The 20027-nt window shown below is 37.7% G+C and overlaps 1 protein-coding gene across 5 annotated transcripts in view; it reads left to right on the top strand.

Moving 5' to 3' along the window:
- LOC6641409 (protein sprint) overlaps window positions 1–20027 on the top strand; it is an 80946-nt gene that overhangs the window by 33835 nt on the left and 27084 nt on the right. For 2 of the 5 annotated variants that reach the window (XM_023175374.2, XM_023175376.2), the window contains exon 3: window positions 17808–18626. The exons of 2 other annotated variants lie outside the window; for them this stretch is intronic. In XM_023175374.2, the coding sequence (XP_023031142.2) occupies window positions 17808–18626 (819 nt within the window). Of the gene's footprint in view, window positions 1–2423; window positions 2464–17807; window positions 18627–20027 lie in introns of those variants that run through there. One more of the 5 variants, XM_023175377.2, reaches the window with a different exon arrangement.

The raw sequence follows: 20027 nt of genomic DNA, 5'->3' as shown, positions 1-20027 counted from the left end.
GCGCGCTCCCCAAACAGCAGAAACTCGTTTCACACACACACACACACACACACACACACAGAGACAGAGACAGTAACAGCAGCTCCACATGTTTTCAGAGCAAAACGAACGAACAAAACGAACGTCGGGGGAGCTTTAACTTGGGGGCTATGTTAAGGTCGTGTCTATGTTTCGGCTATGTTAAATTTTTAACATGAACATTTTCAACTGTTAAAATAACAGTCTAATTTGAACTTTTGTCGCAGGCGGTTCGTTAACGCGGGGTTACGGCCAAATTTTTGTGTTTGCCTCAAAGTTGGTTTTGCTTTAGAGTGTTTATTTCTCTCCCTCTCTCTCTCTGTGTGTGTGTGTGTGTTATTTTTTCTCTTTTTCTTTTTGTTGTTGTGCTTGTGCATGTGTGTGTGTGTCTGTGTCTGTGTGTGTGCCGCAAGTTGCAAAAATAAAGCCTCAAAACAAATGCCATATATAAATACAAAAAACAAAAAAAATGAAATAAAAAAAATCCACAAAAAAACAAAACAAATTTTTTTGCCGTTTTCTTCTTCTTTATGTATTTATTTAATGTTTTACTTTACCAATTATAAAGGTGTGCGAGTGTGTGTGTGTGTGTGTGTGTGCCGGCTTAAATTTGCCTCTATGTGTGTGTGCGTGTGCTGTTTATTTTAATTAACAAAAACAATCTAAGTAAAATACACACAAAAAAAAAAAAGAACCAAACTATAACTTTTATTGTATTTGTTGCTGTTGTTGTTGGTCGTTTTGTTTAGCTTTTTTTGCTTATGTTTTTGTTGTTAACATAGATAAAGCCGCACATTGATCTCTCGCGTTAGACGGATGCAATGCATTGCCCCTAGGAAAAGGGGGGGGCGGCATATGTTGACTCACCTACATACATACAATAAACTGAGATATATATTTACAACTGACATTTATCGTATGATCTTCGACTTCTACTCGGACAGAGACCAGTCTAATAGACGCCGCCGCTTTCAGTGAGTCAGTCAAATGTTCCTCAGAATTCCAACACACAATTATCACTGGCAAAAAAAGAATTGGGAAAAGCCCCCCACAAAACAACAACAACAACAACAACAAATTTAACGTTTGCGAGATGCCCAAATAAAGTCTGGTTTCATAATTCTTGTTTCGTGGCTGCGATTGCAAATCTTTGACATACATTTTGTGACTGAAGAATATGGGAAAACTCAATTAAGTTTTTATTGAAAAACCATAAACAGAGACAACTCTGCATGAAAATTAACTGCTAATAGAGGGAAAGCTGCATGCTCGATCAATATGTAGAAATTATGATAGATGAGTTCCAGAAATAACTTTCTTACCCTTTTGCCCTTCTCTAAGTGTGTGTGTGTGTGTGTGTGGCACATTAATGTCATCGGCCATCATTAATGAATCAATGTTTTTCCCTCACAAATGTGACAACACTTTGTAAAAGACTTTAAGTGAAGGAGGAGGAGAAGCAGAAGGAGATGGAGATGGAGACAGAGACGGGACAGTTTAGCTATTAAATGAAGAATCGAAACGTATCGAATCATTTGCCACCTTCTTCTCCTCCTTTCTTTCATTCATATTCCCCCTTGTAACACTTTTAGTGGGGCTGGCACTGGGCCACTTGCGGTTAATGTTTATTAACTGTAAATTAAGAACAAAAAAAAAAACAGGAGAAGAAGAAGTAAATGCAGTTTGCACATTATAGATAAAGAATTCCACAAAACCTGGCACCTTGTCGAACTGATCTCCGTTTGCCACTTGCCACACTTTTGATATTCAGGATCTGATCAGAATTCGGTATTTTAGCCAACTTTAATTCGGGGTAAGAAATAAAGACCTGGCTAGGTGTGTGTTGGCAAAAGCGATTCTTCAATTTTTCAATTTGTTTTGCATTGTCGAGTGGCATTTTGCTTTACGTGCATTGAAATGCTCGAATAAATATTCGTTTTATTTACATACTGAGAGACTGGGGGGATCAAGGGTGACTGGACGAGGGGGTGGGGCCCAGTCAGTTGTCATGACAGCCAACTTGAACGAAATGAATGATTGAATGAATGTGCGCTTGAGTGCATTATGCAAAAATACCAACCACAACAACGACAACAACAACAGCAACAAAATGGATTAAATAAAACTCTTTCGTTTCGTTTGGTTCTTTTTTTTTCTTGTGTTTCTTATTTGTTTTAATTAAAAATTTAAAAGACAGGCCATCAAAAACAAAAAACAAAAAACCAGAAAAAATGCTGCAACCCGGCAAATTTATGCACAGAGTTGCATTTTAAATGAAACGAAAAAGAAAATAAAAAAGAAAACGTTCAAAAGAATTGAGAAAGCTTTCTATCAAATCAACAAACTGTCAAAAAAAGACAAAATCAAATAACATCAGCGGAAATTAAAAATTTATCATAAAAAAAATAAAATAAAACAAAACAAAACACACCACAATTTGCTCAAGTAAGTAACAAAAATTACCAAAAAAAAAAAAAGAAACACTGCAAAGTATTGCTTACCAAATGGAAATTAACAAAATTGTTGCTACCAAAAATCATACCAAACATGGAAAAGATGAAGAAGATTTTGCATTTTTCTTTAGTAAAAGATGCTGCTAGGACCATTATCTAGATAATGGTTTTAATGGTTTTAATGTTTTCCACAGTGAAAATCTATTTCAACTGTTGCAACTATCGAAAACCAATTGTTCAAAATGAGGAAAACTCTTCTAATTCTCTAGAAATGTCTTAGATGAAAACTCTTTCACTGAATATCTAAGGAAATTTTAGATCTAGAATTTCGGAAAACGAAAGATGAGAAAGTTGCCCCTTAAATTATGCAATGGGCAGGCAAAGAATATACTTTTGGGTAAACTTTTCAATACTTTTGAAAAGTCAAAGAGGTCGGAAATCATTTATAAACAAAGTTGGAACGTTTACAATTTTAATTTATATAGACGTAGTCGTACAACGCTCAGTACGAACAAGTGGCCCATATGACACCAGGACCGTGCCTGTTACGAATGACCCTAAGTAAAGTTAATGTTACAACCTCTACCCATTCCGAACTCAGGGCATAGGCGACAAGATCGCAGTTTTTGTACCCGGAAGCGATGTTTCGGAACCGATAACGTGCCAAAGTCTGTTGTAGTCACTACATAGTACACGAAAAAATGGTTCATGCAGAGAAAAGTTAGTTGTGCAAGTGGGAAGTATAAGCGGTGTGAAATTGCGGGTCCTTCTAGATGGAACAGAAATGTTAAGAGTCAATCTCACCATTCAAAAGTTTGTAAAGAAAAGTTACACCAAGCATTGTTCTACGATTAGTTAAAGCATGAAGGTTAATTAACTGAAGTCGACTAGAATAGATTCTAATTTGTTTTGATAAAACTCATATTGAGGAGACCAAACACAAGATCCATAAGCTAAAGAACAATTAAAATGTTTTATTTTACTGAGCTGAAAAAAGGCAATTGCATACTTTAGGGGGGAGCCAACGAATCTGATATATAACCCTATAACCCTATCCTTTTCTGAACAAGCCAACTTTTTTGTACTCTAGAGCTACAGAAAGGATCATAAGAGGTGAAAGTGAGTTTGTGCGTCACATATTATGTATTATCCTTTGAGTCCTGTTTTGCCTGCTGCTGTAATCATTATCTTTTGCTCAATAAGCACATTATTTTTCATTGGTCAGCAAACATCAAAGTTGAGAGACGACTTAATGACAAAGCTGAACCAACGAGGCAACCAACCAACCAACCAGCTAACCAGTCAACATGTCTGTCTAGACGACAGGGTCAATTGGCATCCCTTACCCCGTTTTTGTTGCTTGTTTCTTATCAGTTGATGTTCTAGGACTGAACTGACTATATATCAGTACTTATTGTGGCACTGGACTGACCTCAAGAGGAGGAGGAGGAGTAGGAGGACCAATGAGTGTCCCATGCCACCTGAAAGTCGTGTGTGTGTGTGTGTGTGTGTGTGTGTTTGTCTGATAAGAGAAAACGCAGTTGTCGAAAAGTTGAAACGGTAAGGAAGGGGGGGGAAGGCAGGCACGGCAATCGATGCTTGGGACCACCAAAAACAACGACGACGACGACAATTTGTTTGTAATTTGTTTGTCTGTCCAACCACCATTTACTTGTTCCCCCTGCTCCCTCTCCCCCTCTATCGATATACACTCTAAAAAACACTTTAACCTAACAGAGTGATCGTTGAATCAATTATACGAGCACACAAGTTTAAGATAATTTTTCTTGCTGTGTATTTGTGTGTGTGTTTCTATCTGATTCATGTTTTGGTATTTTGTGTATCGACACAAATCGCTGGGCAAATAATATAAGGGAAGGCGACGCGTCGTTTGAGAAGTCAAATGAAATCGGCCGCAGGCGCCAAAAGTAAACAAAAAACAACAACAACAACACCAACGAATTGCCAGCAAATGCAACTTGCTTTATGCCCCACCCCCCACTTTTTCTTTTACCCATCCCCATCCCCTTGCCCCGTCTCCTGATTGCTTATCAGCCAACGGCAAAGTTGACTTTCGTTTTCGAATTTTCCAGGTTTCTATTGCACCTGTGCACCTTATCACCAAAAGAAAGAGATGAAGAGAGGGAGAGAGAGAGAGAAGAGAGAGTGAAAATGAGAAAACTTTTGCTTCTATTTGCATTTTCCAACTAATGTTTTCGCAATTACCCAACTCAGAGAATATCTATTTATAATTTCATAATTTTTCCTCTCCGTGTAATAACTTTTTACTGAGAAATGTTTTTGTTTTTTGAGCGCATTGAAACGAGTTTTTCGTGGGAGTTTTTCGGGTAGACCACAAAAGATCGTTAGATAAATATATTTTTTGATCAAATCGTTGACTGGACTTTGACTTTGACTGTTTCCCCGCCCCCACTTTTGCTTGTAATTTTTGGTATAAAATAAAATGCTTATCATGACTCCCAAAAAGCATGAAACAAAAACCACCAATTGAAGCTGACAGACAAAGAGGCTTCTTCTTGTTGTTTTTTTTTTGTATTCCGAAGGGGTTATTTCTCTTCATTTTAGCCCATTCTGGTTGCTGTTGTTGTTGTGGTTGTTGTTGTTTGGTATAGCAACTCAATCTTTGGCGCTTCCGCTCACCAATTTCGCATGCTGTGCGTTTATTTTTTTGTTTTTGTTTTAAAATTCTTGAGACGTTGACGACGTTGATGACGACGACGGCATTGGAGGATGGGGCGGGCAATGTGGAGATGGCGTCGAAAAGTTCTTAGTGATTGGAAGACTCTTTGTGACTGTTTTTGTTGTTGGCATTGGCAACATTTAATCAAGCCAAGAAGCCAAGTGGAAGCAAAAGCCAGACGCCTACTAAAAGATATGAAAAGCATATCTCTCGCTCTCTCTCTCTTTCTGGCTTACTGCCCCTTAATTAAAGTGGTAAAAAGATGCGGCTAATGATAGAGAGAGAGAGAGATAAGAGATAATGCAACTATTGCATTTTTGTGCACCTGTCGTACTCAGATTGCAGTCAAAAAGATGATGATGGCATTGACTAAGCAGGAAATTGGAAACGTTAACAAAATTTGGGTTCATGGTTCAAAGGGAGAGACTCCTTTTAACCTGGAGACAGGAGACTTTTGGAGACTTTGAAGATCCTTTTGCAAAAGGCTTCCAGTCAATATCATTCTCCAGGTTTCAGCTTGACAGAAAGAAACGTGTGACTCGCCTGACTCGCCTCCCAAAGACGGGAGGAGTCCAAAGCTTTGGGGACTAATGAGCCTCTTCATCCTTAAGCTCTTCTCAAATCCCTTGTGATAAAAATGCTGATTGACTTAATGAAGCGTTTAATGTTTAGAGGCACCAACAATTACGCCCATCCTTTATGCATTTATGGGCGTGGGCCATACTCTTACTCAAACATTAATAGCCCCCTCGAATGTCCACATAAAAATGCTAAAATAAATATAAAAATTGATTATCTCATTCGGTCTCTCTCTCTCTATCTCTCTCTTTCTCACGTTTGGAGTGCTGCAAGCAAATTGAAAATTAAACAGGAAAAATGTGAGAAACCAAAGCCAAAAAAGAGAAAAAAAAGAAATGTCAACGAGCGTGAAAGTGACGCTGGTGGGTGCTTATGGTGGTGGTGGTTGGGTGGGGCAGGGGCAGCGGCATCGGCATCGGCAGGGGCGTGCCAGCAATCAAAGTTGAAAATTAGGCAATAAAATTAAACGAACGGCAACGAAACGGGACGATGGCATATACATAGAAAGCCCAAAGTAAAGAGGGAAACAACGTGTTAACCTTTTGCCACATAGTGAAGCGAAGAGCAGAGAGGGAGTGGAGTGGAGTGGAGTGGAGAGGAGGAAAAACGAAAAGAAATTGCTGCAAATGGTGGAAATATTGACATGCCACATGGCACCCAAAAAGTGTATTCAAGTTTGTGCCGCAACGTTGCCGCTCTTCACTTTTCCTTTTTTGTGTTTTCGTTTTTGGCCGCCAAGGAAAATTCATTGTCAACATGATTATCGAGTGAACTATGCCGCCAACTGTTCTGTTAAGGGGTGGGGGGAGTGGATGTTACCTGGCAACAGTTGGTTTTGCCCAAGTTTTATGTAAATGTCGTGTCAAGTGCCAAACTGTACCTAGACCCCTATGCAAAACGAATGAAAACCCCTAATTCTTCATAATTAGGACCCAAAAGAAGCCATCAATCGATATTAGAGAGCCTCATAATTGTATTCAAATCGACTTTCGGAGACATTCACTTCCATAATGAATCAATTTAATGAGGCCAACAATTGAAATGATTCATTCATTTGTTCATGTGGCTGACTAGAAAGGAGAAGCGAATCAAATGAATGAATTTTTTGATTTGATAATACATTCATTTGGTTTTACAGACTTATTCATTCTTGAGTCTCTAACTTGCCTCTAGTTTCAAAAAATTCGCCATAATATGAACCATTGATTGAGTTTCCATGCAAAACTTGGAATCAATGTTGGTATATAAAAATTTCTCAGCTGAAAAGCAATCGCTATAACTCTGTAAAATCTTCCTATCACATATAGCTTTAAGAACATTGTACTATCAAAGAGCAATAAAGGAAATAATGAATTGAATTGAAATGTTGGTAATAGGTGCAGAGATTTTATGTTTCTTGGTTTGGTAAAGATTCAATAACCGACATTGGATGGTAAATGGCAGCAAACAGTTTGATAAACTTGATGCCTCCCACTGTCAAGAGAGTTGAATGGCTTGGAAAATGCATTATAATCTTAAGATCTTTAGTATCTCTTGGTTTTTCTTTGAAAGGGGAATGAATATAATATCTCTTTTACAATTTGTGAGCTCATTTTATGTCCCAATATTTAATACCGATTCAAAGAGGGAGGGAGGGAGGAAGGGGGAGTTTCATCTTTTGCTTACTTGCTGCTGGCTCCCCCAAACTCATTTGTTTTAATGGTCGCTTCGCTCTTGTTTCTCTTTGGTTAGGATGCACTCAGCAGAGCGCTCTAAATGACCACAAAAGTTGGCAAACTGTATGCTACGGTTAGCTGCTGCTCCATTTTGGCATTTCCAATTACTACAGAAGCAGCATCAGGTCTGGTGGAATGGTTCATCATAATCGGCTAAACGCATCATTACAAAGCGTCCGCAGGCCTTGTGTGCCTCGAGAGAAATTTTTGTTGGAAACGAGTGAGCTGCATCATCATCATCGTCGTCGTCGTCGTCGTTTTCGTTGTGGGTGTGAAAGAGAGAGAGAGAGAGAGGGGCGGGGAGGGAGTGAGAGACGTCCTCATTAAATTTCCGCTCTCTTTGCAAAATGAAGTGGCCAACGATGTAGTTTGTCTCCTTTGCCTGCTTCTCTTCCTACTGCTCCTCCTCCTGTTCATTCTTCGCTTCACTCCTCTTCCTATGCGAGTTTTAGGTGCTGCTGCAGTTCGGTTCTGCTCTGCAAACTCATAAAATAACTGTAATTGTTGTAGCTTGTGCTTTACTGCAGCGTTGCCACACTTCATCACCATTACCATGGACCTGCATGGAGTCTGAGTCACGTTTTTGTGTTTCGTTTGCTTCTCCTCCTCTCTCTCTCTCTCTCTCTCTCTCTCTCCTTGGTAGCGCAAATCTTGGCCAGCTTTTGCACATTTTCTTTTTTCTTTCGTTTCTTTTGGCTTATTTGTTCGCTGTTTGTCAGACGATGGAGAGCACCTGTTTGCCAATCCACCTGGCTGACCGACCAACCAACCAACCGACGGACCGTCCAACTAACCAAACGGCCATCTGAAGCGCCCACAGCAAAAAAACGAAGGCACAAAGCAAATTTTCTGGTTCATTGCAGGCATTCAAACTGTAATCAGATACCAAATATGCAGTCAGGTCTCCTCCCTTTGCCACATGGTGGAGATGGTGGGGATAGCCTCTTAAGGTATGTCTGTGTGTGTGTGTGTGTGTGGGTCGAGATTCCACAAAAAAAAAAAGACAAAGTATGTATGTAAACCTGCTTGAATGTCTTTCCATCAGTGCGATTGTGTGGGTGACAAGAATTTTAGGTTGAACCTGTCTAATCAAGTTGTAGAAGCTAGTGGGCTCCTTGAGATTATCAAGTGGGCGTGGTAGTGGTGATTGCCTTTAGCTAAAGAATTTTCTTCATCAGGCTTGATCACATTGAAAAGTTTATTGCCATCTGCAAAAACAAATATTAGCTTCTTGAATATAAATTTTAGACAACTTTTGTGAGAAAGAAAAAGATGCACTGCATATGTGAGTCCTTCAACAAGTAAAGCACAGCCAAAACCATTTGGGAATTGTAAAGAAACCATAAAATAACAGAAAAAATAAAGAAGATCTTGTTCATGGCCGATCGATAAGGCGGAACTGATATTGAGTATTTCAAATATTTAACTTTGCTTTTGCCATATTTGGAAGGATTATGGATTGGTCTTATTTCGGCCCACACACACACACACACTTACACCAAAACTGAGACACTCTTCTGAGTGAAGCAGAGAGAGAGAAAGACAGAAAATGATTGTGATTTATTTACGAGCCGCAATCAAATACAAACTGACACTTTTACGTTATTTAATTTGCCTATGAATAAGATTTAAATAAAATATTTATCTATCTATTGGTAAATTTGTATGCAAAGCAATTCAAACTCATTGATCGATCGATCTGACATGGGCTTGCTATATAAATATACAATATGATACCCTTAAAAATGTAGGGTATATACATTTTAAGAAAACTTTCTGAGACAAGAAGATAAAGGAATTTTTATACTATTTCACTTACTAATGCTATTTAAAGTTAGAACAAAAACTCTTCTTCTTTTTCCTTCTCTAAACTATTGTCTCTCTCTCTCTCTTTCTCAAGTTAGCCCTACTTCATTCTAGAGTATCTTAAAGTCGCAATTTTTGCTTGTCTGATGGATTTTACTTTTCCTTTATGGATTTTACTGAGCTTTTTTGTGGTGTCTTTTGTTGCCTTTTGTTCTTTAGTTTTGGTAGGTAGGTCAAGTTCCAGTACCGTTATATGCTTCTTCTTGATGTGTTCCTCTCTATCTCTCTCTCTTTCTCTGGGATCCCTATATAATTAAAAGCCAATTCCACCAACAGAAGAAAAGAGAAGCTAACAAAAACCAAATCCCAAACAAAACAAATAATAAAACACAACACACACACACACACATTTTGTTGTTCTCGCCCTTTCCCTCTCTCTGTCTGTCTTTTACCAATCTCCACTCCCATTCCAATTTAAAAATATTTTTATTACAATATTTTGTTGTCTCGTTGTTGTTGCTGCTGTGTTTTACATGTTGTTGTTATTTTTACGCCTTGGACTTGTTGAATCATTCGACAGCGGAGAGCATAGAAAGCAATTTGAAAGAAATATGATGCACACTATATATACATATACACACATACATACGTGTGTATATGTATATAATCCACTAGGCCGATGTTGCAATAATTATCAAACCCAACCGACACAACAACAAAAAACACTTTTCCTCTTGCCCTCATACCCCCACCCTGACATCTTCATCTGCTTCTTCTTCTTCATCATCGTCGTCGTCATCATACAAAGCAACTGTAAAAAGTTCAACACAAATAGCTAAAGACGACAGCAACAGAGACGCCGACGCCAACGTCAACGTCAACGCCAATGCGGACGCAAGCAACTTCTCATTTGCAATGCCAATGCTGGATGCATGGAATGCCCCCCCACCAAAACAATGAGAGTGCGGGAGAGGGTGATAGACAACGCACTCACTCGAAAGGGAGTGGAGACGAAGAGAGAATATGTGCTTTGGAGCCCCTCTCAAAGTACAAGATCTCTCTCTTTATCTGGATCCCCCCACTCTCTCTCTCTCTCTCACACGTTCCTAAGCTTAAAAGAAAAGGGAAAAGAGTGCCGTTGGATCAATCTCCACTTGCTCCAAGACGAAAGGAAATTTATCCCCAAAAAACTCACGAGCGAATTCTCTTTTTTATTTAGATATGTTAAACACACACTAAACAATGATTAATTAGGATTGCCTTGAATTTAATTTAGAATTCTCTTTTAAGCTAAAAATTTTAAGATTCCCTTTAGACATTCAATTTTAGAACTAAAAAGTTTTCAAACATTTCAAAATCTAAATTCAAGTCAGAAGCTAGAGAAGAGCTTCCAAACAAGTTCTAAAACTATAATGAAAACCGAAATAGAGATTGAAGTTAACAGGATAAAAATCTAAGGAATCATGGCGACATCTAACACACTTTAAAAAAACTTTTTGCAAACCTCTTAAATTATATACATTTTTTAGTTTATAGAACATAACTGCAAAAAATTCTAGGAAAATGAATTTTTATTTGTGAATTAGATAATGTAAACCATATTATACAGAATTGCATTTTTATTTTGGGGTGCCGACAAATTATACAAAACTTGCATGGGATGAAAGGTGAAAATTTTAAGTGTGCCAATACTTTTTGGGCTCACTGTACAATACTATAGAGACCTTTGACTGAACAAGAAAGAAAAGGAAAGAAAGTGAGACTCTGATTTTAAGTGTATTCACAAATCGGTCTCAAAAATTAATGATTATTGCAGACCTTTCGCAATGTTTCATATTTCTCTATTTCTTCGTCCATTTTTGTTTATTACTTTTTAACAATTAATCTCATATTTCCACAATTGTTTGTGTATGTGTGTGTGTGTGTGTACTCGGTTTGTTTCTTCATCCAAGTTTTGATCAGTTTCAGCTATTGCCTATTCGCTCTCTTTCTGTTAATGTTTCTTTCTAGATCTGCGCCCCCATGGCCCCCTTTTTGCCCCTTTCCTTTTGCAGTGATGGAATTTTTGTGGCCTTCTCCCTTTTTACTTCTAATTACATGCTGTCATTAACTTTAATTAGAGCTTGTGTGTGTGTGTGTGAGTGTGTGTATGTGTGTTGGAAGACCGACCCCCGACCAATGGGTCTCAGATCAGTTTAGATCAGATCGGATCAGATCATATGATGATGACGTCAACTAAAGTACTCCCTCCCCGTCCCTTAGAGTTTCTTTTTCGTCTTCTTCTTCTTCTTGGACTTAAACACAAGGCCTATTAATTGACCGCTATAAACTGACCGATGAACCAATCCCCCCCCCCCCCCCCCCCCCCCATTCCATTTCATCACATTCGATATGATCTGAATCGCGTTTTGCTTACAAAAAGTTTGCAATTTCTTTTGGCTATATGTTAATTTACGTTGCCGTTGGCAGAGCAGTTGCTGCTTTCATTATGCTGCTTATTGCTGTTGTTGTTGTTGTTGTTGTTGTTGCTTTTTCGCAATGGGTCGTTGCATTTTGTATACCGTTGGCAATGGCATCCACTTGAGTTCCACAAGAGACGGAGAATGGTCGGAGGAGGAGGAGACGAAGGCGAAGGTGGTTGGGCATGTTTGCTGTAAAAGTTGCTTAGCCAGTTTGCTTTTTGTTTTTCGTTGTTTTTGTTTTTTATTTTAGTTTTCTTCTGCTGTAGTTCGTTTTGTTGCTACTTTTGTTGTTGCTGCTGTTGCACTTTCATCTATCTCTTTTTTTTGTGTTTGTTGTTATTGTTGTTTTTGTAAGCTAATGCAATCGGCAACCGGGAAAAATTGTTTGTTGCTGCAGCATTTTCCATTTTCCATAGATGATGTCTATGCGTTTTTTTTTATTTTGTTCGTTTTTCGCTTTTGATATCATAAATATTTCAACGCCTTGTATTAGAGTGTGTCTGTGTGTGTGTGTGTGTTTAGTTGGTTGCACTATGTACATAAGGGGGGAGGGAGGGGAGGGTGGCAATATATCTTTCTTTAGACATTAAATTGGTGGCCTTTTCGCCCAATTCAATTCAACAAATGCGTGCACTCGCTCGGTACTAACTTAAGCATCTGCTAGATACAAAATTTGTATTTCCTGAATGGCTAAAGATAGTTTACAATAATTAACGAAACCCACTTTTAAATAGTGAAATGTATCTGACAGATACACACTCCCTTGTGCCGATTAAATATGCCTTTAATCATCTCAACTCATCTCATCTCTGCCCACAGTTTGTCCAACTTAATATGAGATTACATAAGAAGTATCTCAGGGCCAAGCGAACATTTCAACTCTGTCAAATCATTTTTGGCTCTAGGGCAAAAAAGTGTTAAATTTTCATTCAGCCAAATCACAGCAAACAAATTAAAAATTCATAAAAGACAGAGAAATAAAAACCAAAATAAACGAAAATGAAAATCAAATTAAAATAAAAACTACAAACGGAAAGAGCGAGAGAGACATAGTTAAACTAATTCAAAATTGAAGACGACTTCGAATTACCATAGACTATATTAACAATATGATTCACAGACTTACTACCTAATCAAATCACCACTAAACTACTTTCACTTTAGTTTCTCGAATCGATTCTAGACGTCTGATATACCCTTTCACTCTCTCTAGAGTATCAAATAAGATTTACATTTACATAATTTATGGACTCATGTCATATACTTGGAATATGGTAGAAGTTGAATTCTTTTTGGGCCGATGAATGCCGCCATGTCTATGATGGCATTGCTTGAAGCGTGGGCCACCCCACCACCACCGCCAAAAGCAACCAACAACAACAACAACAACAACATGAAGAAGAAGAAGGCGTGGGCGGGCCTTGAGAAGATTTTTCTTTATATCTGTTTATTATTTTTGTTTTTACTTTATTTTATTTATGCTCAGACATCTTAACTGAAACTCAATGCCAAATACAGCTGAATGACTGACTGACTGAATGACTGACTGAATGACTGGACGCCGCACTGTTGAAATCAATTTGCTAATGTTGTCACCAGGCCAAGGATTCCTGACACTTTCCCGTGCACCTTCCCTTCCGGCCCGCAAATTGCCACGCCGCAAATCCCCCAAGACGAAAAGTCATGTAAAAGTTCACAGCAATCTGAGGCGACACGCAGCAAACGCATTCATTGCAAGAGTCCCAGCCAGTCGGCAATAAGAATTTTCCACAACAATGCGAAATCAATTACACTAAAGCCGCCGCCAAAGACTGAGTTCCTTCGCAGAGAGAACACGTCGTCGCGCACGTGCCAAGCACACCGCCGATAATTTGTAGTAACAAGGCAGACAATAACCCAACCGAACCCAGCCAGACTCTAACCAAAAGTACCAACCATTCACCGACCCTGAAAAGCGAACAACATCCACCAGCAGCAACCCCCATAGGAAAAATTGAAAAATTACTAAAAGCAGAAAATGCGCTGAACGTGGTTCAGAAGGGGCGACGGGGTGACGGGGCGACGGCGTGACTGCTGCCCACTAAACTCCCTAAAAGAAAAAATTGTTATTTTGACTTTTGAGCACATAACTTTTGACGAAAAGACAGAGGAAAGGGAACACAAAGCTCAATGTTTATTGCATTCCACTTATGTGGCGAATGGTTTTTCTCTTCTCATCTTCTTCATTTTAGATTTTTCAGAAAATGTGGAAAAAAGAATCGCATTAAACGGTTGCTTTAAACCCATTTTCTTACCCATTTTCTGTATGAGACAGTCAATTATGAATGAATCACAAAATGAATACGGAAATTGTTATTGATATTGAATAAAAGATGGGTTCGGTTCAGTGATAATCGGAGAATCAAAATCAGCCTACATTAATCTCTGAGACTATGAGTAAGATTTTCATTATGTAAAGTAAAGTGAATCATTTGCAAAATTCTTGAATGAATTGAATAGAAAACAATCATTAATATTAATAAAGTTACTCTATGTTGAACTAATGATTAATGTTGAATATTTTGAGTTCAGAAATTTCAAATGAATATTATCAAATATAGAAGTATTTAATACACAAAATGTCTTTTCCATAATTCAAAAATTGATTCCGTTTGAAATGAATGTTCTCCATGGTTATTCATTTATTCAAACTGCTATTCATTGTAATTGATTCTGAACTTAAGGTATTATCTTTTGATTATTATTTGAGAACTTTTCGGATCATAATGAATGAAATCAATCTATAATCATTTATTTTGGGATAAACTTGAAAACTAGTTAACATTTTTCACAAACTAGATGGAGATTACTAGATTGTAAGATATTCTAATAAATATCATGAGAATATTCTCTCGGTATTATTTCGAAATCAATTTTCCTTTGCACGACTTTTGAAAGTTATTTCCTCCTTTTTTTTTTGATGTTTGTATTGCTATTTAATATGTCGTGCTTTGGCAATTTATTATTATTATTGCTCATATCAGTGGGTGGTGCGGTGGTTGGGGTGGGGGGGTTCGTTTGGCAATTAATGCCGTATTTTTCCCATTTGACACAACAAAAGCAACAAATGCAATTACAACAATTACATACAATCAAATGAAGGCAATGTTCGTGCTCGACATAACAGAGACAAAATAGAAGGGAGTGATGGTGAGGGGAGTGGAGAGGTATACGATTTCGAAACATATTTCACAATTGATGTGATTCATACAAGTTTCTACCTTTAACTGTTTGGAATTCAATTCCATCTCAAAGTGTCCGATGGCTTCTCCTAGAATATTGTAATTCCATCGCCCTTGTGATTAGGCTAAAAGGGAATTTTCTCATTTTCTTTCTCATTTTCTCATCTGATTATAAGTCAAAATTCTCTGTAAAGTCAAAATATTGCGAAATATATTTGGAGACATTTTTGCATTTTTGTATTTCTTGTACGATTTGGCCTTCTCATTCTTTTTGTTGTCTGAACTGTAAATATATGTATATATATATCTGTTTGTCTTTCTTTCTGTCTCTCTCTCTCTGTCTCTCTCTCTCTGTTTTCCTCTTGGTTCTATCACTGATTATTATGCAAAGTGTGAAACGCAATTGTCAACAAATTGCCAACCAAACTTGGGCTAGTTGTTTTTCTAGAACGACACTGTGTCTACATCAACGTCTGGGCGTTTGGATTGAGTCTGGCAACAAATCTTCTTCCAAGGTGTGTTGGGGGTGGGGGGAAGGGGCGGCAGTATCATATTGGCCAATTGTTTATATATAGTAAGCGCTCGATTTCAAGGCCATTCAAGCCATGCAAAGTGGCGAATGGTCGTCTGTCAGTGACTGAAAGTAATAAACAATGTTCTCTACCTGTCTTCATCCCCGCCCACCATAAACGTATCTAGGTTTATGGCCAGCCCTCGCATCTCTCATGCCATTATCGGTTCAATTGGCTACTTAAACGCTTTATACTCCAAAAAAGGTGCCGCAAAAAAAGTTAATATGACTTAATGGCATTACTCAAGTATTTTGAACTAACAACAGAAGGAATTCTAATAATTTAACTTCAAGACTTATAATAGACTTCTTATAATTTAACTTACTTTTTTAAATTGTCCTTAAATATCTTAATTTTCTGTTTGATTACAATCTGAGTAATACGAGAGTGTAACTAAACACATGTTACCAGAGTTAAACTTCGTTTAGTTCTTAGTTTAATATGTTATTTATCTGTTTTCTAAACTTCGTGAATCCCAGTTTCAAGTCAATATTAAAACAATGTCAATTTCCTGTATGTGTCATAATTTTTGTGGGCAAATTGTTTAGGAAATCTCTTGGCGAATTCTAAGAAACTCAAAGAGTCGGCTAATATCATTCAAATTTGCCATAAAAATAAAACAAAAACAAAACAAAAACAATTGCCGCTACCTACTCCACATACATATGTATGTATGTATGTACTTATTAGAATCAGAAAATATATATGTACATATATAGGCTGTTCACTTCACTTATGTGATGTGATGGGATGTGATGTGATGTGGGCCTCGAATAACAAATAAATAAATTAAAAATTCACTCGACCACAACGAAGCAAAAAAAAAAAAAATATAAAATGAAACCCACTTTGGTTCGTTTTAGATTTTGTTATATGAATACCCTGCAAGTCCAGGGCTTAAAGAGTTGGAGAGCATATATGTAGCTTGGTCACTCAATGAAAAAGAATGTGATGTAAAATTCAATAAATTCAGCTTTGACTTCAATTTGAGTCTAGGGTACTTTTCAAATCGTTTCTTCAACTTTTTTTAGCCTCTCTTGTTATTTTTATTATTATTATTATTATTTCTACTGGGGTTTCTTTTCAATTTCTTTTGATGTCAAAACAAAACACAAAACATTGCACACACAGTGGCAAATGTTTATAATTGCTTATCACATGAAATTGTTTACATAACCAGCTTCTATGTTCTTTATATTGAGATTGTGTGTGTGTACATGTGTGTGTGTGTGTGACATTAGAAAATGCATTGGCATTCAATGGGTTTCCCATATGGGCCACCTTTTGCCATTATTTTTACTTCCTTTTGAGGGCAAACTCAAATGATGCTTATAAAAAACATCTTGAAGGAAAAAAAAAAAAGAGAAATGAATTCATAATTTTTCTTTTTTATACTTTGTTTTCAACAGAATGAAACTGATACTCATCCAGTCAGTCACTTAGTCTCACATCCATCGGATATTCCATTGAGAATGACAAGTGTAATACACACTCTAGGACAGGAAAGCGCATTTCGACCTCAGAAAAAGACTTCTAATGGCCTTTTGGCCGCAATTGTTTGGGAATTTCAAGCAGAAAGAAACATAAAGTTAATGAAAAACATTATTTCCAACCCCATATGATAGAGAATTCTTTAATTTTATAATAATAAGTTAGTTTCAGATAATCGATTGATTTCTTCTCATAAGGCAAAAGCCTTTTATGTTAAAGCCAAAGGACTCTCTTTGGTAGGGCCTTAAAAGAGGACTCAAACAGTTGTCAGGTGTTGCCAACGCTATCAATTTGCAATGTGACAGTGAGTGGATGGGGGAAATGGTGTAGCAGAAGGAGAAGTTATATAATACAACCGGAACTTGCTCTCCTCTTACCATTGGCCATTGACTCTTTGCCTGGTTTTATTAGTAATAACATTTTGAAAGCTTCAAACATGATCGTTAAATTAAAATTCATGCATCGAAGTGAATAGGCTGTCGTTTGGTTATGCGATACTTTTTCTCTTAAAGGAGAGGAGGGGTTCACCCACACATGTGTCGGGTCGTGGTTGTTGGTTGCGACCAACGCATCTTGCCGGGTATTAAATGTCGAAATCAATAAAATTGATTGACATCTATATGTATGTACTCTGGTGTCTTGATGTGATGCAATTAGAGAGAGAGAGAGAGACAGAAAGAGAGACTTTTGGTAGCAACAATGTTTTTCCATGAAAGTGTCAGTAGTAGTACTTGCGGCTCTGTCACTTGTCTTTTTCTCCATTTCTTAACCATCAACGAAACTTTGCAGCATGTCGGAACACACAAGAGGAGGAACTGCCACCGCTACAATGACAGCACCAACAACAAACATATTGGGCCACGATGATGATGATGCATCAAAAGTAGAGGTTATTGTCTATACTAAATCGGATAAGACACTCAAACAGAACATGAATGCCAAGGATGAGACATTAAGGAAACGCACCTCACTGATCATAGTGCCACAGATGGAAACAACAACAACAACAACAGCAGGTTCACCATCAATTGTTGTCTCTGCCACATCGGTCACATCTATGGATAGTTCAACAAATGAGAATGGCAATCGCAATAGCATAGCCAGCATGGATAGCTGTGTATCCCATACAACTAGCCAAAGTAATCAATCATCGACAGGCTCATCGAATTCCAGTTCAAGCTCATCTTCCGATCATCATGACGACGATGCCGTCTATCAGGATTTACAAAATGGCAATGCGGAGAGTGAACGGGATGATGATGCACCGAACCAGCAATTACTTTTACATTCACCAGCAGCCAGTTGCACCTCCTCCTTAGAGTCCCCATCATCATCATGCGCATCATCGTCGTCGTCGTCGTCTTCCTGTGCCAGCTCTGTGGACTATTCACTGCGCGAGCAATTGAAAAATTTCGCCAATCTTAATCAGAATAATGATGAATTAAAAACCGGTGCCGGTAATGATTTGCCTAACGCAGCACAGCTGCTTAAGGACATAACCACAGGGCCAATGATAGCTAGCGATACACTGCTAAGTCCACAGGAAGTGCCATTGGGCAGACGATATGCTGAGGTGTCACAATTCAAGGGACATCACGGCAAGGCCAGGTGAGTTGCAATTGGTTTTTCAATACTGGGCGAGCAGTGTTGTACAATTTTTAGTGAACATCACTACCTCTAAGATGTTCTATCTCTTTCTTCAGTTTATAGTAATTTATTCATTTATTTATTTATATGTACAATGTTAGTTTATAGATAAATCTATAGCTACAGGGGGGACAGCCATAGCTGCTAAGTTTAGATATTCATTCTTTTAATATAATTCATATAATTTTCTTAGTCTAGAATATATTATTTTGTACGCTAGCTTATCTTATAAGAGGATCATAATATTGGTTAGATTGAGGTATTTTATAATTTCTTTTAGATTTTCAGGGGTTGGGTTGGATAGGAGTGCGATAAGGTTTTGGTTTGGGATATGGTTTCGAAAGCTTTGAAACACCGTGCATGTGTTCAAGATATGTTCTATATTCATAATAGAATTTGTGTTGCAGAATTTACAGTGGTTGGGACTATTTTGAAGGAATCGCTGTTCGTGTGTTAGTCTCGTATGTCCTAGTCGTAGCCTTATAAGTTTTATATGGGTTTTTCTAGGTATTTGGCAAATTTCTAGTTTTTTAAGATAGTCATCAACATTGTATTTGTTATGTCTGTTTATCTCTTGGTACCAGCATGATGTCTGTTGATTAAGTAGTGTATTTAGGTTGGAGAAGTGGTTTTTAATGTATCTGTTTATGTCTGTTTTGTTATAATTGGGATGCGTAAAGAGGGGTGATATAGTCGCCGTTTTTGCTGCTTCGTCATTTCATTGATTAACACTAATTTATGTTTAATTTCTTGATCAACACTACATATTTGCCTAGTGTTGCCTAGTGTTGTTTTTAAATCAAAATTCTCAATTGACCTCATTTTCCCCTCTTATCTATAGAGCTTCTTGTTATTTGTTTTTATTGTTATTGTCACTTTTCTAGTATCTCTTCATACTCTCTTCAGGTTGTCTTACCACAAACACTTTGCTGCCGGGCAAAGGCAAAACTCTCATTGCATTTGCATCTATCTATTGTTCTCACTAACAGAATCCTTTTTGTGAACTAAACGATGTCAATTGCTTACTCAACTTGAGTGCAAAACCACAAGCACCCCATACAGTGTCTGACACCCAATTCCAATCCCATCTTCATCTATGTAGATGCTGCTGCTGCTTCGGTTGCTGTTGACTGTGCTGCACATGCATAATACACAACTTAATTAGTATTACTACTTTATGGCACTCTCGTCGACGACGACGACAACTGAGCTGAGCTGACACGAGTTAGTTGCTCTCGTGCTCCTTTTTTTCAGGAGTTGCAAAAATTTAATATAATGGCTCCCAACATACATTCCATACACGCATTGCCATTGCCATATTACCATATCAAAAACGTTCTTTTGCTCATATATATACCCCAC

Source organism: Drosophila willistoni (assembly GCF_018902025.1).
Source record: "Drosophila willistoni isolate 14030-0811.24 chromosome XL unlocalized genomic scaffold, UCI_dwil_1.1 Seg141, whole genome shotgun sequence".
NCBI lineage: Eukaryota > Metazoa > Arthropoda > Insecta > Diptera > Drosophilidae > Drosophila > Drosophila willistoni.
Note: the sequence above shows the minus strand (reverse complement) of the source record. Positions and strands in the feature narration are given on the sequence as shown.